The sequence below is a fragment of the Alexandromys fortis genome, unplaced genomic scaffold (genome assembly GCF_014885135.2).
Source record: "Alexandromys fortis isolate MF-2015 unplaced genomic scaffold, M_Fortis_MF-2015_v1.1 scaffold_134, whole genome shotgun sequence".
NCBI lineage: Eukaryota > Metazoa > Chordata > Mammalia > Rodentia > Cricetidae > Alexandromys > Alexandromys fortis.
In genome coordinates this window covers 1655165-1675573 of record NW_026068007.1, presented here as the reverse complement: position 1 = coordinate 1675573, position 20409 = coordinate 1655165, and the positions used below count along the sequence as shown (strand labels likewise).

General features: G+C 39.0%; 1 protein-coding gene across 2 annotated transcripts in view; it reads right to left on the bottom strand.

The window, feature by feature from the left end:
• The window catches only part of Grm1 (glutamate metabotropic receptor 1), a 365609-nt gene that overhangs the window by 18830 nt on the left and 326370 nt on the right, over nt 1-20409 (bottom strand). For both annotated transcript variants that reach the window (XM_050161614.1, XM_050161615.1), the window contains exon 7: nt 11841-12771. In XM_050161614.1, coding sequence (XP_050017571.1) covers nt 11841-12771 — 931 coding nt within the window. The remainder of the gene's footprint in view (nt 1-11840; nt 12772-20409) is intronic.

Sequence of the window (20409 nt, the reverse complement as noted above, 5' to 3'; positions counted from 1 at the left end):
AAAGAATGCAAGATCCAAGTGATAAGGAGAAAGACCATTAAACACTGTCTAGTGGTTATGACCCCGTCTACCAAGTCAAGAACTCTCAACAACTGAAGTTATCTGCATAGGCCTGTACAAGACTGACTCTTAGATGAGAACAAAGTTATGGGATCCCTATCCAGAGAGTCTGCTGACAGAGATGTACCGGTGGAGGAAATCATTGTCTTTAGCGACATGACCACTGAGATAGTGGTTAACTTCACTCCCACACCCATGTGTGTAGTGCTGGTTAAACCCAGTGAGTCACAGAGCAAAGCAAAAAGACATGAAAGTCCAATTGGAGCGTGGTGGTACAAGGAGGAGACACTCATATGATGGAAATTGGGGAAGCGAAGGCGATGTGTAACCAGAACGTATTATCTACATGTAAAAATTTGTCAAAGAATAAATTAATAGAAACAGGGTCCAGCTTAAGCGATACTTTCTGGCAACATTTCCATACCTTTGGATTAGTTAAATATCCCACAGTGTTCTGTGACACTTGCATTTCTCCTTGACATTGACCCTTCAATGTGTAGTCTTTGGTTAAATATCACTTCTCACAAAGAGCAAGGGTCAAATCTGTTTTTCCTACCCCTGGGTTCCCTGTATTTGTCATAGTGCCTAGTACATGGTAGGTGCCTAAAAGACATTATCGAGTGAATGAGACGTCACCACTTATCTTCCAGATTTGAAGGGTGTATGTCTACAAACGTGAAGCCATTCTAAGAACCTGAGAAAAATGGATTGCATCCTGGGATCATAAAACTTTTGCTGTGCACACTATAGGCAAACCAATATGCTTTGTAGGAAACTGTCCCCAGCAGTGTTGCTATGGTTCAGATGTGCTTTTACCCCTTGGAGTCTGTGTGCTGGAAGTTTTGTCATGCATGACCCCATTAAGAGATTAATAGAACATTTTCATGGGAAATGATTAGGTCATAGAAGATGCTGCCCTAGGGAATGATGTTGGTCTTTGGAATGAGTTGACTCTTGAGAAAGTAAACTGATACAGAATAGCTTACACTAGGTATCTTTTCTCATTCTATTCTCTGCTGCATCTGTTCCTATTTCTCTGCTATATTGTGATGAAGTCAAGCAGGACTTCATCCTAAGGAAGACAGATAGGGCCTCGCTATCTTGGACTTTGGGCTTCCTAAACTGTGAGCTAAGCAAGTCTCCTTTATTATAAGTAACCAGCTTTAAGTAATTTTTTAGTGACAGAAAACGAATTAGTAAACTATTGAAAATATTTTTTATTCTTTCATTGTATGATGATATACATATGCATGTGTGTACACATTAATTTGTGGGCAGGTGCACATGCACATACGTACATGTAAAAAGCAGAAGTCAAGTTCAGGTGTTGTTTCTCAGAAAGCATAAAGCCTTTTTTGAAACAGTCACTCCCTGTCCTGGGACATAATGTGTAAGGTAGTCGGTTGGCCAGTGAGCTCCTTCTTTCTTAAGTTGCTCCTATTAATAGAAAGTAATGAAAGCAGAGCATACATCTTTAAAACTGAGAACTTATATGAAAGGTGTTTCTTTTTGGTACTGTTTTCTTCTAAATGGTTGTTTCTCTGTATCTTCAGCAGTATCACAATCGAGACTTGATCTAGATTTGTAGGCAGCTGGTTCTTCATATATCGCAAAGGAAATCTGCATAGAAAGTGTTATTCAATAGCCTTTGGCCATTGAAAGGTTCCGTTGTGCCTTTGAAATGAAAGTAGAAATGTGTTTGGGGTGAACCTAAATAAGTATTTTTTTATTTTTATATTTTATTTTATTATTTATTTTGATACAGGGTCTTACATAGCCCAGACTAATCTTGATTCTTTCTATGTAGTGGAGAATGACTTTGAACTCCTAATCCTCTTGCCTCTACATCCCAAGTGCTGGGATACAAGAATTCACCACAACACAGTATATATAGTTCTGGAGATTGAACCCAGGGCTTCATGCAAGGTATACAGGCACTTTAACAGCCTAGCTATATCCTCAATCACTTTTTTAAAAATTTTATTAGTTAATTTTAATAATAAACTTACTTTAATTTTGGTCTGCAACTTAGGTTCATTTTATTTCAATAAACAGTGTCTTGTTTTTATTTGGTTAGGGTCTTGCATTTACTATGAAACAACGAAAAACAAAACAAAACTTTCTTCCCATCTGTCTTCAGTCTGAAGCAACTGTCTAAAGTCATTTTATAGCCTGGAACTCATATAGTAAAATTACCAGCAGTGAGACCTGGTTTTACTTGTGCTTCTTTCTTCTCTCCACACCATACAAACGCATACTGTGCTCATGCTCTGAGGTTTCCATTCCCTTGCATTGCTAAGGTTTTCTACATGCTATACAAAACTGTATAGACAGAGAGAATGGAATGAGTCTCTCTGGGTAGCTGGACATGTAGCAACATTGAGATTCAGGAGCCTTGGGATGGTTACTCGTAGGCTGACTGTGAGCACCCAAGAAACAGAAAATAGATACACAGAAGATGTTAGGAGGAAGATAGACTTCTAGCCTTTCTAAACACAGGAGCTCGGTAGTTCATGTGGTCCAGAAGCATTCCAAATCTCACAACCTGAGTTACCCAGTGTTACTTTTTCATATTATTTATAATAAGTACCTCTTTCACCTTTACTTAGGTTGGCTATGACTTGTATCCCCAGAGTTCTAATTAATGAGCCCGCAGGCTCTGTCTACATAAGCCAAGTCTTCTAATCCCATTGGTACTTTTTTTTCTTGAGTGCTCAGTCTGCAAACTGCCAATATTTTTGCTTAGAGATTACCTTTACAAACACAGTCCCACGGCTTGCATCCCTTGTGGGCAGGTAACACTTCATACTGGATGCTAAGGTGGACAGATGGAATGCAAATGACCTCATCTTTCTTTAGCTGGGGCCAAGCATGGACCAGTTGCCAAGCTGTGGCAAACAGGGCATCCATCCCCACACACATCTCATACTGAGTAGCCTTTTGTGACCCTTTTTTTTGCAGATCTACAGTTTGCCACTCCACACGACGTACATAAAATAAGCTGGCAGTAGTAGTATATACTGTTTCCAGAACAATCTTTCCTGAAGGTATAATAAGGAGTTTTATGTTTTTATAATATTAATGTTACTATGTAACAATGAATGATAGTGACTTTGTGAGAACACTGAAGTATATGCTTTACAGAAATATCCTCATTTAATTTTAATAACACTTAGATAAGTATAGGTATTGCTCTATTTTATGACAAATATATAGATGTCATATAATCTCCTCAAGACTATTAACTTAAAAGTAGGGAGATTATTTAAACATTTGCTACAGACTTTTTATGTCTTCCAAAAATATAGATAATAAAATCCTACCTTAGTGTGATGTTAAGAGGTAGTTGGCAGGTAATAAGATCATGAGGGAGGAGTCTCACAAATGAGATCAGGACCCTCATCAAAGTACAGAAGAGGGCTTGTTTCCCTTTCCCTCTGCCTTCTGCCTTGTGAGACTATGAGAAAAGATCTCTCATTGGAACACAACAATACTGTCATTTCTCAGTCACCAGAATTATAAAAACAAAATTTCAACTGTTTAAGCCACTCACCTATGATCCATTTTGCAATGGAAGCCCCGACTAAGATAACATCTGACTCAAGTTATCCCTCAACATAAATTACCACATTATACTCTTTGCCCTTTAATGTGCCTACTTCCATTGTAATCATGTTACATTAATAAAGTATGAATTCATTTATGACATGCTCTATAGCTTATTTGTTATATTAAATTCATAAACAAATAAACACATTGTTGATGTGGCAGACACAGTTTACGAGTGATGAAAATAAATGACTTTGTCCAGGAAGCAATATTTCAGTCCCATTTCTTCCTCTTATCAGAATGGCTTTGACCTTTCCAAGCCTGTTCCTTATTTGCAAAGTGATGTTATAAATGTACCTAGGGATCATTACAAATAATCTCACGAGCATGCTTCCAAATTAACTTTAGACCATACGTATTGGTGACAAATGAGCCCAAAATCTTACATGGGGATGCTGAATATATCTCAATCACACAATTCATTTAAATGTGAAAGAATTGTAAAAGGTAGCCTGTATTCATATGGGATTATCCTCTGCTTAAAGTTGTAATATAATCTGCTCATTGTCTGGATTTAAAACTCAAAATAAAAAACATGTGAATATTAAAAGCAGCTATTTCTATGCCACTGTGTACTCAGTATAACCTTTGCTGGAAAAAAAATAAGGTAAGGATTTGTGGTGACTCCAATTTGCTGCCCTTGGTGGGAAACAGATTTCATTCATCCTTATCTTCCTGGGGTCACTCATGCTCCTTGCTCTTGAGCCATTGACAACTTTGGATGCCCCCCACCCCTCACATTGTAGTGTTTTCCTCCACATGCAAGGTACTTAATGAGAATGTTCCTGAATGCTAACTCTTCTATTTTACTCTTCCCTCATGTCATAACTTCTTTCATGCCTGCTCTACATGTTTGACAATTGGGTGTCATATCCATAGCTCTTGTTGAGACCTTTATTTTGATAACCAAACTTAAATTTCCAAGTAACCCATGGACACCTCCACTTGGGTGCCTTTACACCATCTTCAGCCAGTAACTCCAAAGTCCAGCTCATCAACATTTGCCTGTCTCACGGCAACCTATAAGCTTCTCCATAATCTTATGTTTCTTATCTCCTAGTGACAAGTTGTGACATCCATATTCTACTTCTGTTTCCTTACCTCATCTCCCCTAACTGTTTTTATGGCTCAGATGAATGAAATTCAGGAAGAAAAAAAATAATTCCTTAGATTCAAGTTTCATTCCAGTAGTATAACTCAGGACTTTTACCTTTTCCTTTTGATAGTTAACCTTGTCCCATACACATATAAGCGATCCTGACATGCCACAGAAACCTTCATTGCACTTTGTGGTTAGTAGAAAAAGTATCTAACATTGCACTAAAAATTGGAGACTAACTATAGCTGTCATCTTCCTACAGCGCTAAGTTTATTCACTTTCTCCACCCTCACCCCATTCCATGGGCTTCATTTTTATCAGATTCATGCTATTGATGGAGGTGGGTCTTGTATTTATCTGTCGCTTTCATTGGTTAATTAATAAAGAAAACTGCTTGGCCCTGATAGTACAGAAAATTAGGTAGGTGGAGTAGACAGAACAGAATGCTGGGAGAAAGAAGCCGAGTCAGACAGTCGCCATGATTCTCCCACCCGACACAGCCACAGGTTAAGATCTTCCCTGGTAAGCCACCTCATGGGCTACACAGATTATTAGAAATGGGTTAGATCAATATGTAAGAGCTAGCCAATAAGAGGCTGGAACTAATGGCCAGGCAGTGTTTAAAAGAATACAGCTTTTGTGTAATTATTTCTGGTAAAGCTAGCTGGGTGGCGGGAAGTGGCCCGCCGCTCCTCACTACATGCTATGGCCCAGAAGTAAATGGGTTCTGTGTACTCTTCACTTATTCTTATGTGAAATGATGTCCCTGTAGAGTGATATGTTCTGCTGAGCAAATTCATAAAAGTGAAGCCCAAGATACAATGCTATTTAAAATTCTTCAAACTTTCCCTAGGCTGCAGCATAGGAAGACAGCCTTTCATGTCTGGGAACCTAAAACTCATGCAGGGCCTTTATCATGACACATGACACCCATATTAACTTATATTTGTGTCTCCTTTATTATACTGCAAGTGTCATTCTCTTATTTGTTGACTCTGAATATTGTCTAACATAATATCAAATGCTTAAATGTTTCTAAGCTAACAGTTGAAACAATAATTGATTACATAAATGACAGAATCAGTGGTATAAACTGCTAAATAAATGTTCTTATCAAGTAGTATAATTCTATGACAAATGCTTCAATAAAACTGACTAATGTTTTTTATAAAATAAAATTAAAATTATTATAATGCTAAGAAAAACATACATTTTATGATTTAGGGGAACATATGTAGTGGATAAGAGGTCCTTATACACACCGATAAGCACCATAGAAACCAAAAAAGCTAAACACACAGGTTTTTCTCTTCAATGGAAGGAAAAGTTTGTCTATCTTTCTCCTGAAATTCTGGGAAAGAATGTAGTTTATAGCCTGGTGATCACCTGGTATCTGTAGAACCAAGCTTCACCCCCTATCCTCCAGAATATTATGTTTGTTTATCCCAGGCTTTTCCCCATAAATCTTCAACATTTCTTCTAGTCCTTAAAACCCATCCTTTTGAGTGGCATCACTTATACTTGACAACAGTTTAAGTAACTTCTGTTTATCTTAGAGCCAGGTCAATTCTGCCTCCCATGGGTATTATATTTACCACAGTCATTCTTAGACCTTAAATCTTGAACATTCTGAGTAAATAAAACCTATTTTTATGAAAGAATCCAGATATACTTTGTAAATAATGTAAACATGTCTTGAGTTTTTTTATACTCGCGAAACTGAGTTAATTGTCATCAGAAAACTTTTAGCAAATTGTGCTGTGCTTAAATATGGGTAACATATATGACCTGGGGTCAGACTCCAGAAGTCTGTCCCAGCATTGGATAAGTCAGGTTGAACTGAGTTTCATTCTTACCTTCTCTATATCATTTTTCTGCCAGCCTGATGCTTGCAGGAGCCCCCACAAAAACAGTCTCAGAATATCAAGAATATCTCATGAGCCACAATAGGGTATAGATTCTTATCAGAGCAGAGAGGCATCTACCACTTCATTCTGATGTTTGTTGGCTGACTAATGGGTTTCTTCTCACCATCAAAGTAGGACAGAGAAACCAAATGCTGACCCAGGGGATAATGACTAAAGCAAAGGCTTAATGACCAATTCCTGAAGACAAATAAGATCCTAGTAGGGAGTTATTGAATTTTTATTTCCGTTGCTGTCATAGAATACCCCATGGTTCAAAGGGGAAAGGGCTGACTTGTTATGAGCTCTCAGTTCCAGGTTATAGTTCACAGCACAGAGGTCACGGAAGCAGGAGCCTGAGAGAGTTGGTCACATCATGTCCCTAACTCGGAACAGAAAGTGATGATGCATATATGCTTTATCCTCATCAGGGCCTACTGTCCACACTTAGAGTGGGTTATCCCACCTCAGTTGGCCCAGTCAAGTAAATCTGTCAGATCCCAACCCAATTAAGACAACTTCTCATTGAGATTCTCTTTCAGGGATTTTTATATTGTGCTAAGCTATCAATCAAAACTAAGCATTGTAGGGTTGAGTAGAGGGATAGTCTCACAGTACCATTTCATGCAGTACGTCAATTGGCTCTTGAATTCAGAAAAAAAACAAAAGCCAGAAACCCATGCAAATGCTTGGAAAACATTACAGCAATCTAATAATCAGTTCCTATATGGAAGTGGGCATTGATATTACTCATGTATCAACTCCATACTTTCCTTGTGGTCATCGTTTGTCTTTATGCTCAATCAGAAGTATAGAAGGTCAGAAGAATGTATTGTATATGCCCATTGACTGAAGAATGGATAGGAAAATGTGGTACATTTATGGAATGGAGTACTACACAGCAGAAAAGGAAATGACGCCTTGAAATTTGCAGGCAAATGGATGGATCTAGAAAACATCACATTGAGTGAGGTAACTCAGACCTAGGAAGACAAATATCTTATGTACTCACTCATAAAGTGTCTTATAGACATAAACCAAAGAAAACCAGCCTACAATTCACAATCCCAGAGAACCTAGACAACAATGAGGGCCCTAAGAGAGACATACATGGATATAATCTACATGGGAAGTAGAAAAAGACAAGATTTCCTGAGTAAATTAGAAGCTTGGGGACCATGGGAGAGGACTGAAGGGGAGGGGAGCAGAGAAAAATGCTTAGCTCAATAAAAATCAATTAAAAAAAAAAAAGACTGAAAAAAAGACCAAAAAATTTTCAGTTTATTTAGGAAATAACTCAAAATGCTATTTTGACAGTCTTATTGGAATAATCATTTTTTAAATACGCATGCCACTTATCTAGTAGTTTTAGTCCTCTAGTTAAGTAATGTCAAATAATTTTTGCTTTAAGAGGAAGTCATACCTAACTTGTGTTTAATGGCTTCCCTTTTAAGTACACTGACAAAAAAAGAAAATTTCTGAAATCTTTATATTAGTTCAGAACTAAATATTTTTAGGTTAAATAAATCTGTGGGACACAGTTAAGGAAAGTAGAGATATAAAAGGTAAATACACTTTAGTTGGCCTTCACGTGTTAGGTTATGCCTCCAAGACTTATAACAAAAGTAAAATAGACATGACAAAAAAGCTAAACTTAAATGTGAAATGTATTGGTTAAATACCTCCCAACTTTTCTTCCAGAAAATGCATAGCAAATGCTTAAAAAATGTCAGTTCTATCAGACATCTTACTATGACTAAAATTAAAAGTATTTAAATAAACTTGGCAAAACCAGCCATGTGCATGATCTCTCCTGTGTATTTGGAGGAACAGGCTGCTAATGGAACGTCTCTGGGCTTGTGAACCCCCAAAACAACCATAGGCCAGGTGGAAGCCATTCATTATGGTGTCTGAACAGACAGCTGAACACCCTCTGTACACCGTAAATGCAGGAACTGCACATTCAAGACGGCATTAAACTCATAGGCTGACATATTAGCTAGAGTTTTCAGTCCCTTGCTTTAGCTGTAAAATTCTGCCAGTTTTTGTTGCTGCAGAATATAGTAGATTGTTTATGGATTTGTAATTTTGGAGACAAACCAAGGAAAAATGGCAATAAAAAAGGCAAAAACATGTGCAGTCACTGAGGTTATTGCTGTATTTTAAAATTACAATCTTATGGAGAGTTACAACAGAAGCAAGAGGAAAATAAATGAAAAAAATGGAATAATCAAATTATTGTTTTCCACAGAAACATAGCCCAGATAGCTATGGGTCAGCTCACTTGCATGGAACATATTGAAGAAGCTACAAAGGGTGCTCAGAAAGATGCAAGTTATTATTATTAACTGGAACTAAATTTATCAACAGAACCCTCTGATAATGCTTGGTAATTTATAGCTAATAGTTTACTGGTGAAAATACATCTTCCAGAACAACCAAATCAGCTTAGATTACATCTAAGTTCCCTTAGAATGAAAAATCCCAAATGAAATTAATTTCTAAATTTGTAATTGGGAAAGCAGTTTGGGTGTAGGAGTCCAGTCCAAACATACAGTGGCCCTGGTTGCTCAGGAAGTACCAGACATCTCTCCCGTGATGTCTAAGAGCCTTGTGGCGTCCCAGTAGCAAGTATAAGAGTCTTTACTCACAGTTGTCTCAGACAGCTTTCCCATCCATCCACAGAAAAGCACATTCCTGGACATGAGCACAAGCCATCTCAATCCCAGAGATTCTCAGAGCAAAAACTTGAGAAAGGACACATGACCTAAAAAATCACTAAATTTTCTTAAGAAGTAAAATCAAGGCAATAGCATGGAACTAGATAGTAGATGATAAGATGAAATCTTTATGACTTACTGCCTGTGACTACTCCAGTTTAAAGTGGCCCCCACCCAGTTTGTGTGTTGTCTGGGTATATGTGTGAATGTGAGTATGTGAGTGGGTTTGGCATGGGCACTTTTGTGTATAAGGGGATACGCATGCCTGTGAGAGCATGTGGGGACGAAAAGCACAGAGAAGATTGTTTGGTGTCCTACGCTGGTGCTCTATACCTTATACCCTTGCTGGACTCTTTCACTGAAGCTGCAGCTAGGCTGGTAACCCCAAAACCATAGCAATCCTCCCTTGCTTGTGCCTCTCTCCATCCCCCATAGTGCTGGGGTTACAGGAGCTCAACCAACCCTGGCTTTTTATGATTTTTCTTTAAAAAAAACTCAGGCCCTCATTCTTTTGCTCTTACCCACCAAGCCACCTCCCTCACTCCAAGGATGTCTTCTTTTCTGATGTTTTGTCTTCTCTCACCTCGTAATGAAACTGCTAGGATACTATTTCACAGCTGTCTGCTGGGGCTAATGGTCTTTTTAGCTCATGCAATGGACACATAGTTTCGCTCTCATGCTAAGAAGTGTCTGGAAGTCACTATTGATGGGAAGAAAAGTCATGACAAGGAGAAAGTCATTGCTAGGCACTTTTTATGACCAGCAGCGTGTAAAGGACGTGAAATGAGAAATAACCATGAATGGCTGGCTTCATTCTAACACTGCTAAGTGTTAGGGATATGTTCATTTGAATTAATGACTATGGATTTCAAAGATTCCCCCCTCCCCAATTCTGCATCACAGCCACGGATTATGATTTCTGAAAGAAATCATAATATGGTAAATATGTGGTTTACAAAATATAGATCTTAATGCAAGTAGAATTTTAGATATATATATTAAGATAAGAATTTTTATACCAATTTAAGGCAGGCAAAAACAGGCTTTGCAGTTAAAAGTTACATAAATTTGTAGACAACTTCGTTTCCTTAGCTACAGGGGAGGAAGTGACATCCATCCCTCTTACCTGCTAGTTGACTTACTTGGGTGTAATAGCTATAAAATGCTATATGTGATGCACCTGTTGCTATTGACATCATTTTTAAAGCCATCTCAAAGAGTCAATGTAACCTTACTAACGGTACATCTATGCCGTTTTTGTTTTGCTTTGTTTGGTTGGTTGGCTTTGTTGTTGTTGTTGGTGGTGGTGGTGGTGGTGGTGGTGGTGGTGGTTTTTCTTGAGGCATGATTTCTCTGCGTCACTCTGGCTGTCCTAGAACTCACTGTGTAGACCAGGCAAACCTCAAACTGACAGAGATCCACCAGAAACCTCTGCCTCCTGAATGCTGCGATTCAAGGCATAAGTCACCACTGTCATGCCCATGTCATGTTTTAAAATGATAAATATTGCATAAAATGTGTTTTCATAAGCCTCAGCAAAATGGCACTTACAAATTTTAATAAAATCATAAAAAACAGGAAAATACTCATCACAAAAACTTTATTATCCAGAATTACCAGAATGTAAATTATTCAGACTTTGATGTTCAAGTTTAGGGCTCCTTATGTATGTTTTGCTTTGTGACTAAAAATCTATTCTGATCATGACCATGAGGAAGAGACACCCCAGTTCATGTGCGACACTGTGGAACATGTATTAAAGTTTAATAAATAAGAGACCTATGAGAAGGCAGATGCTTCGGGGACATCATAACAGCACGTGTTTGATGCTCCACTGCAATCCAATTTTGAAGTGGCTCTCTCCCAAGGGTGCTCCTATCCTCCACCCCAGATTGTTAGAAGTGTGGTTTCCGAATAAAAATAAATCCGGCGCTATCTTCGACCTCCGTCTAAACTGTCTCTTAAAACTAGTGTTCTCCTCTTAGACCTGGGACCAGACTGTATTGATTCTCCATAGACTGGGAACCTACATAATAGGGAAGAACGTTCTTGACAGAACTGGAGTTTGAGCCTCTAGGGGAAAAAAAATGATAAAAAGAAATGACACACTTCGGTCAGCACTGCTCCGTGATTCTTGCTGTTTCAAAGCTATGAAAAACAAAGAGCGCTTTTAAGTTTATAGCCCTACTCCAACAGTGAGACTTGAAAAGCTTTGAGAAAGTGAAGAAACCAATAAGCAGTTTAGACAGAGAGAGATTAAGAGGAGAGGGAATGGGGCAGGAGGGGAGGGTGAGAGAGGACGAGAGAGAGAGAGAGAGAGAGAGAGAGAGAGAGAGAGAGAGAGAGAGAGAGAGAGAGAGAGAGAGAGAGAGAGAGCGAGAGAGAGAGAGAGAGAGAGAGAGAGAGAGAGAGAGAGAGAGACCGAGAACCCCAGATTGGACAACTCACTTGGCATTGCCTGCCCCCGGCTTCTTTCTCCGGAAAATGTTGAGGAAGGTGTTGGAGCGGCATGGTAGCTTGCCATCACCAACGTGCATGCGTACTACGTCAGAGGTGGTGAAGGCACTACGGACATTCCTCTCGGGCTTGGCAATAATGATGTACATCTTGGGAGTGAACATGCACCCCAGGGCCACCGTCACACTGAGGCTCACTGCGAAGCAAGTCGTGATGATCTTGTAGTTGCTCCCAAAGTAAATGGGCACGAAAGCCAGCCAGATGATGCAGGTAGTGTACATGGTGAAGGCGATGTATTTAGCCTCATTGAAGTTGGCGGGCACATTGCGGGTCTTGAAGGCATAGTAGGTACAGCTCATGATGAGGAGTCCATTGTAGCCCAAAGGGGCCACTACACCCAGGTTGCTGGTATTGCATATCAGGTAGACTTCCTTGATACTCGGGTAGGACAAAATGGGCATGGGAGGCTCCATGATGATCAAGGTCACCACTAGGGTCAGCTGGACACTAATCAGGATGGAGGCGATGATCACCTGGGCCCAAGCGCTCATGAACCGAGGCTTCCGGGTGCAGATCTTCTTCTTGCTGCCGGCCAAGATCCGTGCAATGCGATTGGTTTTGGTCACCAAGGCAGAGTAGCACATGGCTGAAGAGAGGCCCACCAGGAGGCGCTGGAGGTAGCAGGATGTGGTGGTAGGTTTGGCGATAAGGGTGAAAGGGCACACATAGCCGAGGAAGATGCCAGCCAGAATGATATAGCAGAGCTCTCTGCTGGAGGACTTGACCACAGGTGTGTCCCGGTACAGCACAAAGATGAGGGTGACAAACAGAGTCACGAGGATGCCCAGGCAAGAAAAGGCGATGGCTATGATAGATTCGATGTCACTCCACTCGAGGTAACGGACAGGAATGGGCTCACAGCCTGCAAGGAGAAAAATGATTTTAGTCTGAGTCTCAGATTTCTGTTGAGCGTTTTCACTGGTGCTTGCCAGTTATTGGAGGCATAACCAGTCACGTCTGATGTGGGAGTGATTTCTTATTAATAAAGAAACTGCCTAAGCCCCTTGATAGGCCAACCCTTAGGTGGGTGGAGAAAACAGAACAGGATTGTGGGAGAAAGAAGCTTAGTAGGGAGTCGCCATGATTCTCCCATCGCCATGATTCTCCCGGGCCAGACAGACTCAGGTTAAGATCCTTCCTGGTAAGCCAGCTCGTGGGCTACACAGAATATTAGAAATGGGTTAGAACAATATGTAAGAGCTAGCCAATAAGAAGCTGGAACTAGCCGGGCCAGGCAGTGTTTGAAAGAATACAGTTTCCGTGTAATTATTTCGGGGCATAAGCTAGCCATGTGGGCAGCCAGGTGCCGGGGACGGAGCCCCCGCTGCTCCTATTTCAACAGATGGCGCCCAGACGTGATGGGCTAAATCCACTTAAAAACCTGAGAAGGTTTAAAAATAAGGGAGAGAGAGTTTAACAGAGATTTTTGCTGTTTGCTGGTGGCGTGCTGTAGAGAAATTTCCTGATTCAGCAACAGCAGCAGAAAAAAAAAAAAAAAGCTGCGTCATTTTAAAGCTGCGGCTTCCTGGGGCTGTGCTGCCAGCGTGAACTCTGGCTTTAAAGCATTTCAAGGCTTTTATGGGACTGGATGTTTGTGTTCCTGCTTGGGATCGGAGGAGAGTGCTCTGAGACCGTGCAGATGGCTCAGCGCTCCCGCCTGCACCTGAGCAGAAGGCCAAATCGGGCTTAGGCAGGCTGAAGAGCATGGCGGATTCCTGCCGCCATACAGAGACGCGTTTTCAGTCTGCGCAGTGCTCTGCGTGTCAGATTTGGCTGTAACTTGGATGAAAAGAGTTTCTGTGCTGCACGCTCAGTCTCAGAATTAAACTGCTGATTGTGGCTCCAATGTGGACTGCTGTGTGCCTGGAACTGTGAATGGTTCAGGGGCACCAAATGGATCTGAGGCAGGAGTGGCTGCTCCATGCTGAACTGTGCTGGTCTCAAGCAGGAACTACCGTAATTACTGTGATAACAGGGCAGTTAAGGTTTATCTGGGCAGGACCCAGGCAGTACCGTATTACCTGTACATGGTGCAACTTAAGTTTTTTAAGAAATGCTTAACATTTTAAGAAATGCTCCGGGATAGTGAAAAAATTACAGATTGACAGTAAAACAGATGTCTTTAAAGAGACAGAGTAAAGAAAAATAAGCCACGTAAAAATGGAAAATTCACAGAGAGTCTGGATTCTTTGTATTATTGTGTTTTCTTTAAAATTTTTGACTGTGAAGGAGCTAAGTACAGAGAGACATTTCATTACATGGGCTGCCAAGCTAAACCAAAATGGATTTCATGAGGGTATTATGACTTCAGAATTTGGGTCTAAGGATATGATGCTTTGGAAAAGTCCTTCTTTTGTTTTCACAGAGGATGTGACCCTGTGGATTGCATCTATTCCGATTTGGTATGATAGACCACGCCCTCCTGAAAGGTTGCTGTGAACACCCTCAAAAAATTACTTCACTCAACTGCCAACTGAGATAAACCTGGCACACAGGTTACACCCTAAATGATCTGATTAACAGCGCCCCCATTCAACAGGAAGCAGTTTGGAGAGAAAAAAACTACGCCCATGTTCCCAAATATGGTCTATAAACGTTCTTTTACATTTAAAGGGGGATATGATATAGATATGAATAATTTGCATTGGTATGGATTTTATGGTCACTTTTGTTATATGTATTTCTGATCTTGATTAAGGTATTGTAATTGTGTAGTCCATTTAAAATGTAATGTATAATTAGGAAATATAGGTTGTTAATGGATAATCAATAGTCAAACTTGTAGTCATGTTAGTTAGATTTTCTAGATATATAGAGATATATTTCAGTTAGATAGGCATTCTTCATATCTTTCAAAGACTGCAGAATATGGCATTTTTAATGTTTTAATAATTTAGGGCTTTTCATGACAATGAGACACATCTGCTCCTGGCAGCACCAGCTACTTCAAGAGGAAGATGGGCATCGAAGAGGATCCTTATGGAGTTTGATAGCCATTTGGGCAAGAAACTGTTCTTGCCTGGACTGTTGCATAAACTGGACACAAAGAACCCGCAGAGAGAGGACTATTGAACTTGCCTAAAGGTGAGATGGTCTTTCGGGGTTCCTGATTCATGAAAGAGTCTGCAAGACATTCTGCAGGACACAGCAGAAAATGACTGGACTGTCTTTGAAATTTCCTGCTTCATGGAAATGTCTCTGGATACCATGGGCCTGAAGGCTGAAGATGGATGCCCCAACGGTACAGAGGAACTTTGGGTGACTGTCCAGGCTGCGAGATGTCTCTGTCATTTCTAGAGTTTTCTTATTTCTTGTTTACTTAGGTAGTAGTATATCCTTCTGGAGTCTTTGATGGAGTTGAAGAATGAATACATAGTTATAGTTTTCCTTAGTTATGATAAAAGATAAAAATAGATGTATTGTAACTGTAATTCTTGCTTGATAACTGTTTTGCTATATGTAATTTTACTATGTTAAAATGAAAGCCTTTCTTTTTTGTTTAAACAGAAAAAGGGGAAATGATGTGGGAGTGATTTCTTATTAATAAAGAAACTGCCTAAGCCCCTTGATAGGCCAACCCTTAGGTGGGTGGAGAAAACAGAACAGGATTGTGGGAGAAAGAAGCTTAGTAGGGAGTCGCCATGATTCTCCCGCGCCAGACAGACTCAGGTTAAGATCCTCCCTGGTAAGCCAGCTCGTGGGCTACACAGAATATTAGAAATGGGTTAGAACAATATGTACGAGCTAGCCAATAAGAAGCTGGAACTAGCCGGACCAGGCAGTGTTTGAAAGAATACAGTTTCCGTGTAATTATTTCGGGGCATAAGCTAGCCATGTGGGCGGCCGGGTGCCGGGGACGGAGCCCCCGCCGCTCCTATCTCAACACACGTCATTCACGGTATGTGCTGGTATGCCTCCATGTTACTCAGACCTACTCTGTTGTCTTCCCTGGATAACCATATCTCCAAACTTAATCTCATTACAGTCTGATGTGACTTCCTTCTACTTGCAACGTATCTTTTCCTTCAGCTCCAGCATTATAAGTGATTGTCACCGCCTTGGTGAAGTTTAATTCTATTTAAAAAAAAAAAAAAAAGGAAACAAAAATAACACGGGGATAACCAAAAGGAATATACTAATAAGAAAGAAATGAAGAATTATTTTTGTTATGCAACCCTTATACATAAGCTCAAGAGACTCATAGACAAATTTTAGCTAGCAGAGTATTATATCTGCATGTGTATGTGAGTATGTATTTATTTGAATGTTGTCGATTCAATAAATGTCACATTTCCTTGTTTACCACACCATTTTGTATTACTTAAACACCCATGTGTTCTCCAAGTCTGTCAGCTGGACTTTTGCGTTAATAGCCCCCAACAGACAAGCCAAAGAATGAAATCTCTCTCCATTCATCTCTGTGGGCATGTGTCTCTAAGGAATTGCTCAGGAGACAACTTCTTCACAAGAATCCATGTTTAATCTAGACCAGTATTTTACCAAACTGTGATAGTAAAATTATTTTAATGACTCTAGAGAGAGAGAGAGTCTCTGTTCTATAGCCCTACAAGGGAAACCCCCCAAGGGACCAGAAAAATCAGTTTTACCTCTGTTCAGTCCTTCAGCACCAACCCACCTCAATGGACATGATTTTGTCCACCAACTATTGAGTGTCAGCCTTTACTTCTGATGATCTGGGAAATGCTCACACCAACACAGGAGTGTCAATCAGTCAACCACAGTCTCACACAAATTTCTACTTCAATAGATGTTGTCAACCAGTTTATGTTCTGGAAATTCATCAGTCCCTAAACACACTTCCTAAGAGCTCACAGAACATGTCATGGTATCTGCTCAGGGGAAATTTATCCCTCAGAGGTAGCCACCTTTTGTAGTAAGTAGTCAGCAGGAAATTAGTTAGCTTTTGTGCTCTTTCTGACTTTTCATTCTTCTAATTCACATATAGTTGGTTCTCAGTATCCACGAGTAATTGACTTCTTTCCCAAACTGATACCAAAGCATAGAAAATATTCAAGTCACTTATCTGAGATGACATTTGCATACAACTATTTGGTCCTAGTACCTGCCAGTGGTACTAAATACGTGGAGACTCTAGTGCCTTCCTGAGGATGGATAATATTTGTATGTAATCTGCAGACCCCCCATGTGCTTTAAATCATGTCTAGATTACTTATAATACCAAAATGCAATATAAATTCTATGTAAGTAGTTATTGTGTTATATTGTTTTTAAAAATGAGGTAAATTCCTGTATCTGTTTATGATTTATAGCCACTGTAGTCCTATAGAACTGATTCCTGCAACCATCATAGAGCTTACAGTATACTAGTCATGATGAAATATCTTTGCCTTTTGCTTTTCCCCCAAAGAATGTGGGATTTAAGAGGTAGAACTGCTAGACAATGATGATTGTCTGTCTATCTTTGGTCTTTCCATTACTCATGTTTCTAGAAATTTCATTGAGATCATTTTGAAGGTGTTAATTTGCCAAATATTGGAGGTCCTGTGACCAATAGGTTCACTCACTGAGTCGCTTCTTGGCCTTAGATTCATCAGATTTTTCAACCTCCAGTGACAGCTCAAAGGCTCAAGCTGCTATTCTCACATACTACATGTGAGGCAGACCCAACACTGTTCTAAGTAGGAAACGTTTCTTCTAAGATTTTGTTGCTATCTTTATTTCATATTCCTCGAATACATGATTTGTGTATCTTTGTAGAAGATCTAAGCTTAGTGTTCAAATAAAGCAAGTGTATCTAATTTTATATTAAGTATTTCAAAATTTGGTTTTAGAGCACACCATTTTTGTAATTAGACATAAGGGTTCTTAAGAGTCAACAAAAAAGGCTAGAGAGATGGCTTCGTTGTTAAGAGTATAGGCTGTTCTTCCAGAGGACCTGGGTTCAAATTCAGCATCCATGTGGCAGCTCACAACTGTCTGTACCTCTAGTTCTAGAAGATCAAACACACACACCCCACATAGAGAGAATATATATGGGCAAAACATAATGCACATAAAATAAAAATTATAAAAGAGTCAACAAAAACTTCTATATAGTTACATAATTTATAAAATAACATTCTACATATCTGCTATGTTCATTGCTTTTGCTATTTTTTATTTAAATTTACAGGCTTATTGCATGTGTTTTTTGAATGGGGAGTCTTGGGTTTGGGTTTTTTTTTTTGTCTGCTGAAGTATAAGGAAGTTCATTTTTCAAAACCAGATGGAGACATGTATGTGGGGAAAAACATGATTTAAGCCTGGGTTTTAAAGCTTAGAAATTATTAAGCTAGTAACCAACAAAAGTATCATATGTGGTAGTTCACACCTGTAACTTAAGAAAGTAAATGTCTAAAAATCACAAAGAAAAAGTATCCCAATTCCATTTAATCTAATGACTTTACTCGTGAGACTCCACCATTCAAGAGTTCTTTCTTCACACTTCTAAAAGGAGTGGTTCTTTAAACTATTTCAACTAAATGAAACATAGATACCTTGGATTAATAAAGTCATTCAGATAGGAAAAACAACCCTTTGTCCAAACACATAACTGATAGTGTGAGATTATTCATAAAATAATCTCTTTATTATCTTGGGAAAAGCCCTACAAATTTAGCAGATGAGATCCGTTTTCAGCTAAGATACACTGTAGGTCCTGAGTATGGTCAAATCAGAACTGCCCAGACTTGAAGATGTTGACACATTATATGTAATTCCAGAAATAGCTATTGCCCCAGAATCCCTGTAGAAAAACAGACTACACAGAAACAAAGATTAGAATTTCACATATAAATGTAGACTACCACAGGACCTAGATTCTCAATAGTTTTTTTTTGCAGATGAGAAGGCTACTTTCTGCTCTAGGCAAATCAACGCATAGAGCTATTACCTACTCCAGTAAGATGCTTCTAAAAAGATCTCTACTAATTCTGACCCTTGATATTTATGTCCTTGTGTAACCTCTGATCTTCAATCTGAGCAGAGTCTGTGACTTGCTTCTAATCCACAGGATATAAGAAAGTTGATGGACTGTCACTTCTAGGATTATGTTACATAAGATGGTAGTATGTCTTGATAGTCAACATTCTTCCTGACCCGAGTTAGCTAACTTGTCATGTTATTGTGGTCCATATGACAAAGAATGGAGGATAGACTTTTCAAAACCACCTATACAAAATGGAGACCTTCATCTCAACAGCTTATGGGAATCATGTCCTGAAAACTACCACAGACAAAAGTTGAGAAGTGCAACTTTCTAACATCACATTAGACATTATTCCTAGCCTTCTGAAAGATACTCCAACACAGAGGACCAATTAAAACCATGGCCAGGTTTCCAACCCACAGAAACTGTGAGATGTTAACTATGTGCTGCTTTAAGCTACTAGATTGATGTGCTTTATAACAAGGGACAATTAACTCACAAACTAAGCCCAGTTTTTTAATTCAACAACCAACATTTAGACCCTTGCCTTAATGCAATCACATTCATAAACCAAATTTGTCAAAACATCTTTAGGCTTTGTGCTGTACCATGAAATTTAATGTGCCTATACATATTAAATTCCTGAACTATCAAAAACTGTCCATCATTTTCTGCTACTCAATTAACAATTATAAATTAGTGCTATTCTTACTTCCAATTTTATGCCCTCTGATACTCACAACTGAGTAACTTTAAAATTTTTAAGAGATGAAGCAGAATCTCAGGGTTATATGTACCTCAAGAAGCATTCCTACTCACAACAGAAATTTTAAGTACTAGACCTTGACTTGTTGCCTTCCTATGTATATTAAAAATAAAAAGGAAATATTCTAGGATTGATAAACAATAAGAAGCCTAGCCCATATTATAAACATTGTGTCTCAATATAATTTTTGTAGTAACTGAAATTTGGCATCATCTGTGGTCAACAGTGATGCTAAAATAAAAATGAGTAATGATATCTATTCATGGTTGGTATACTTTCAGAATAATTATTTTATTCTTATTTATCATCTGAAGAAATTATTTGAGATGGTACCAAGGACCAAACCTAAGACTCTTGCATCCCAGTCAAGTACTCTACCTTTAGCTACATCCAGCACCATAAACATTTCTTTTTCAATCCTTCAGTAGTCTCTAAAAATAAACAATAATATCAGTTCCGTGGTTTCTTAATGTTACCAAAAAAAGGCTGTCATAAAATTTGGTTGATAAAAGAAAATATTATACAAACTTAAGCACTACAAATTATGTTAGAAAGATTCTTTTTTCATAAACAATCACATTATGTGCAAAGAACAGTCTGATTTAAAAGTCCTTACCAAAAATTTCACATCACACAAAATTATTTTTCCATAATAGGAAACCCACAAATCCACAGAAAATTTAAGGATTCAATCACAGACACACAAAAATGAGCAAGGCTACATTTTGTAAAGAAATCCCATAATTATTACATAAGATTCACAGTAATAATCCTGGAAATAACAT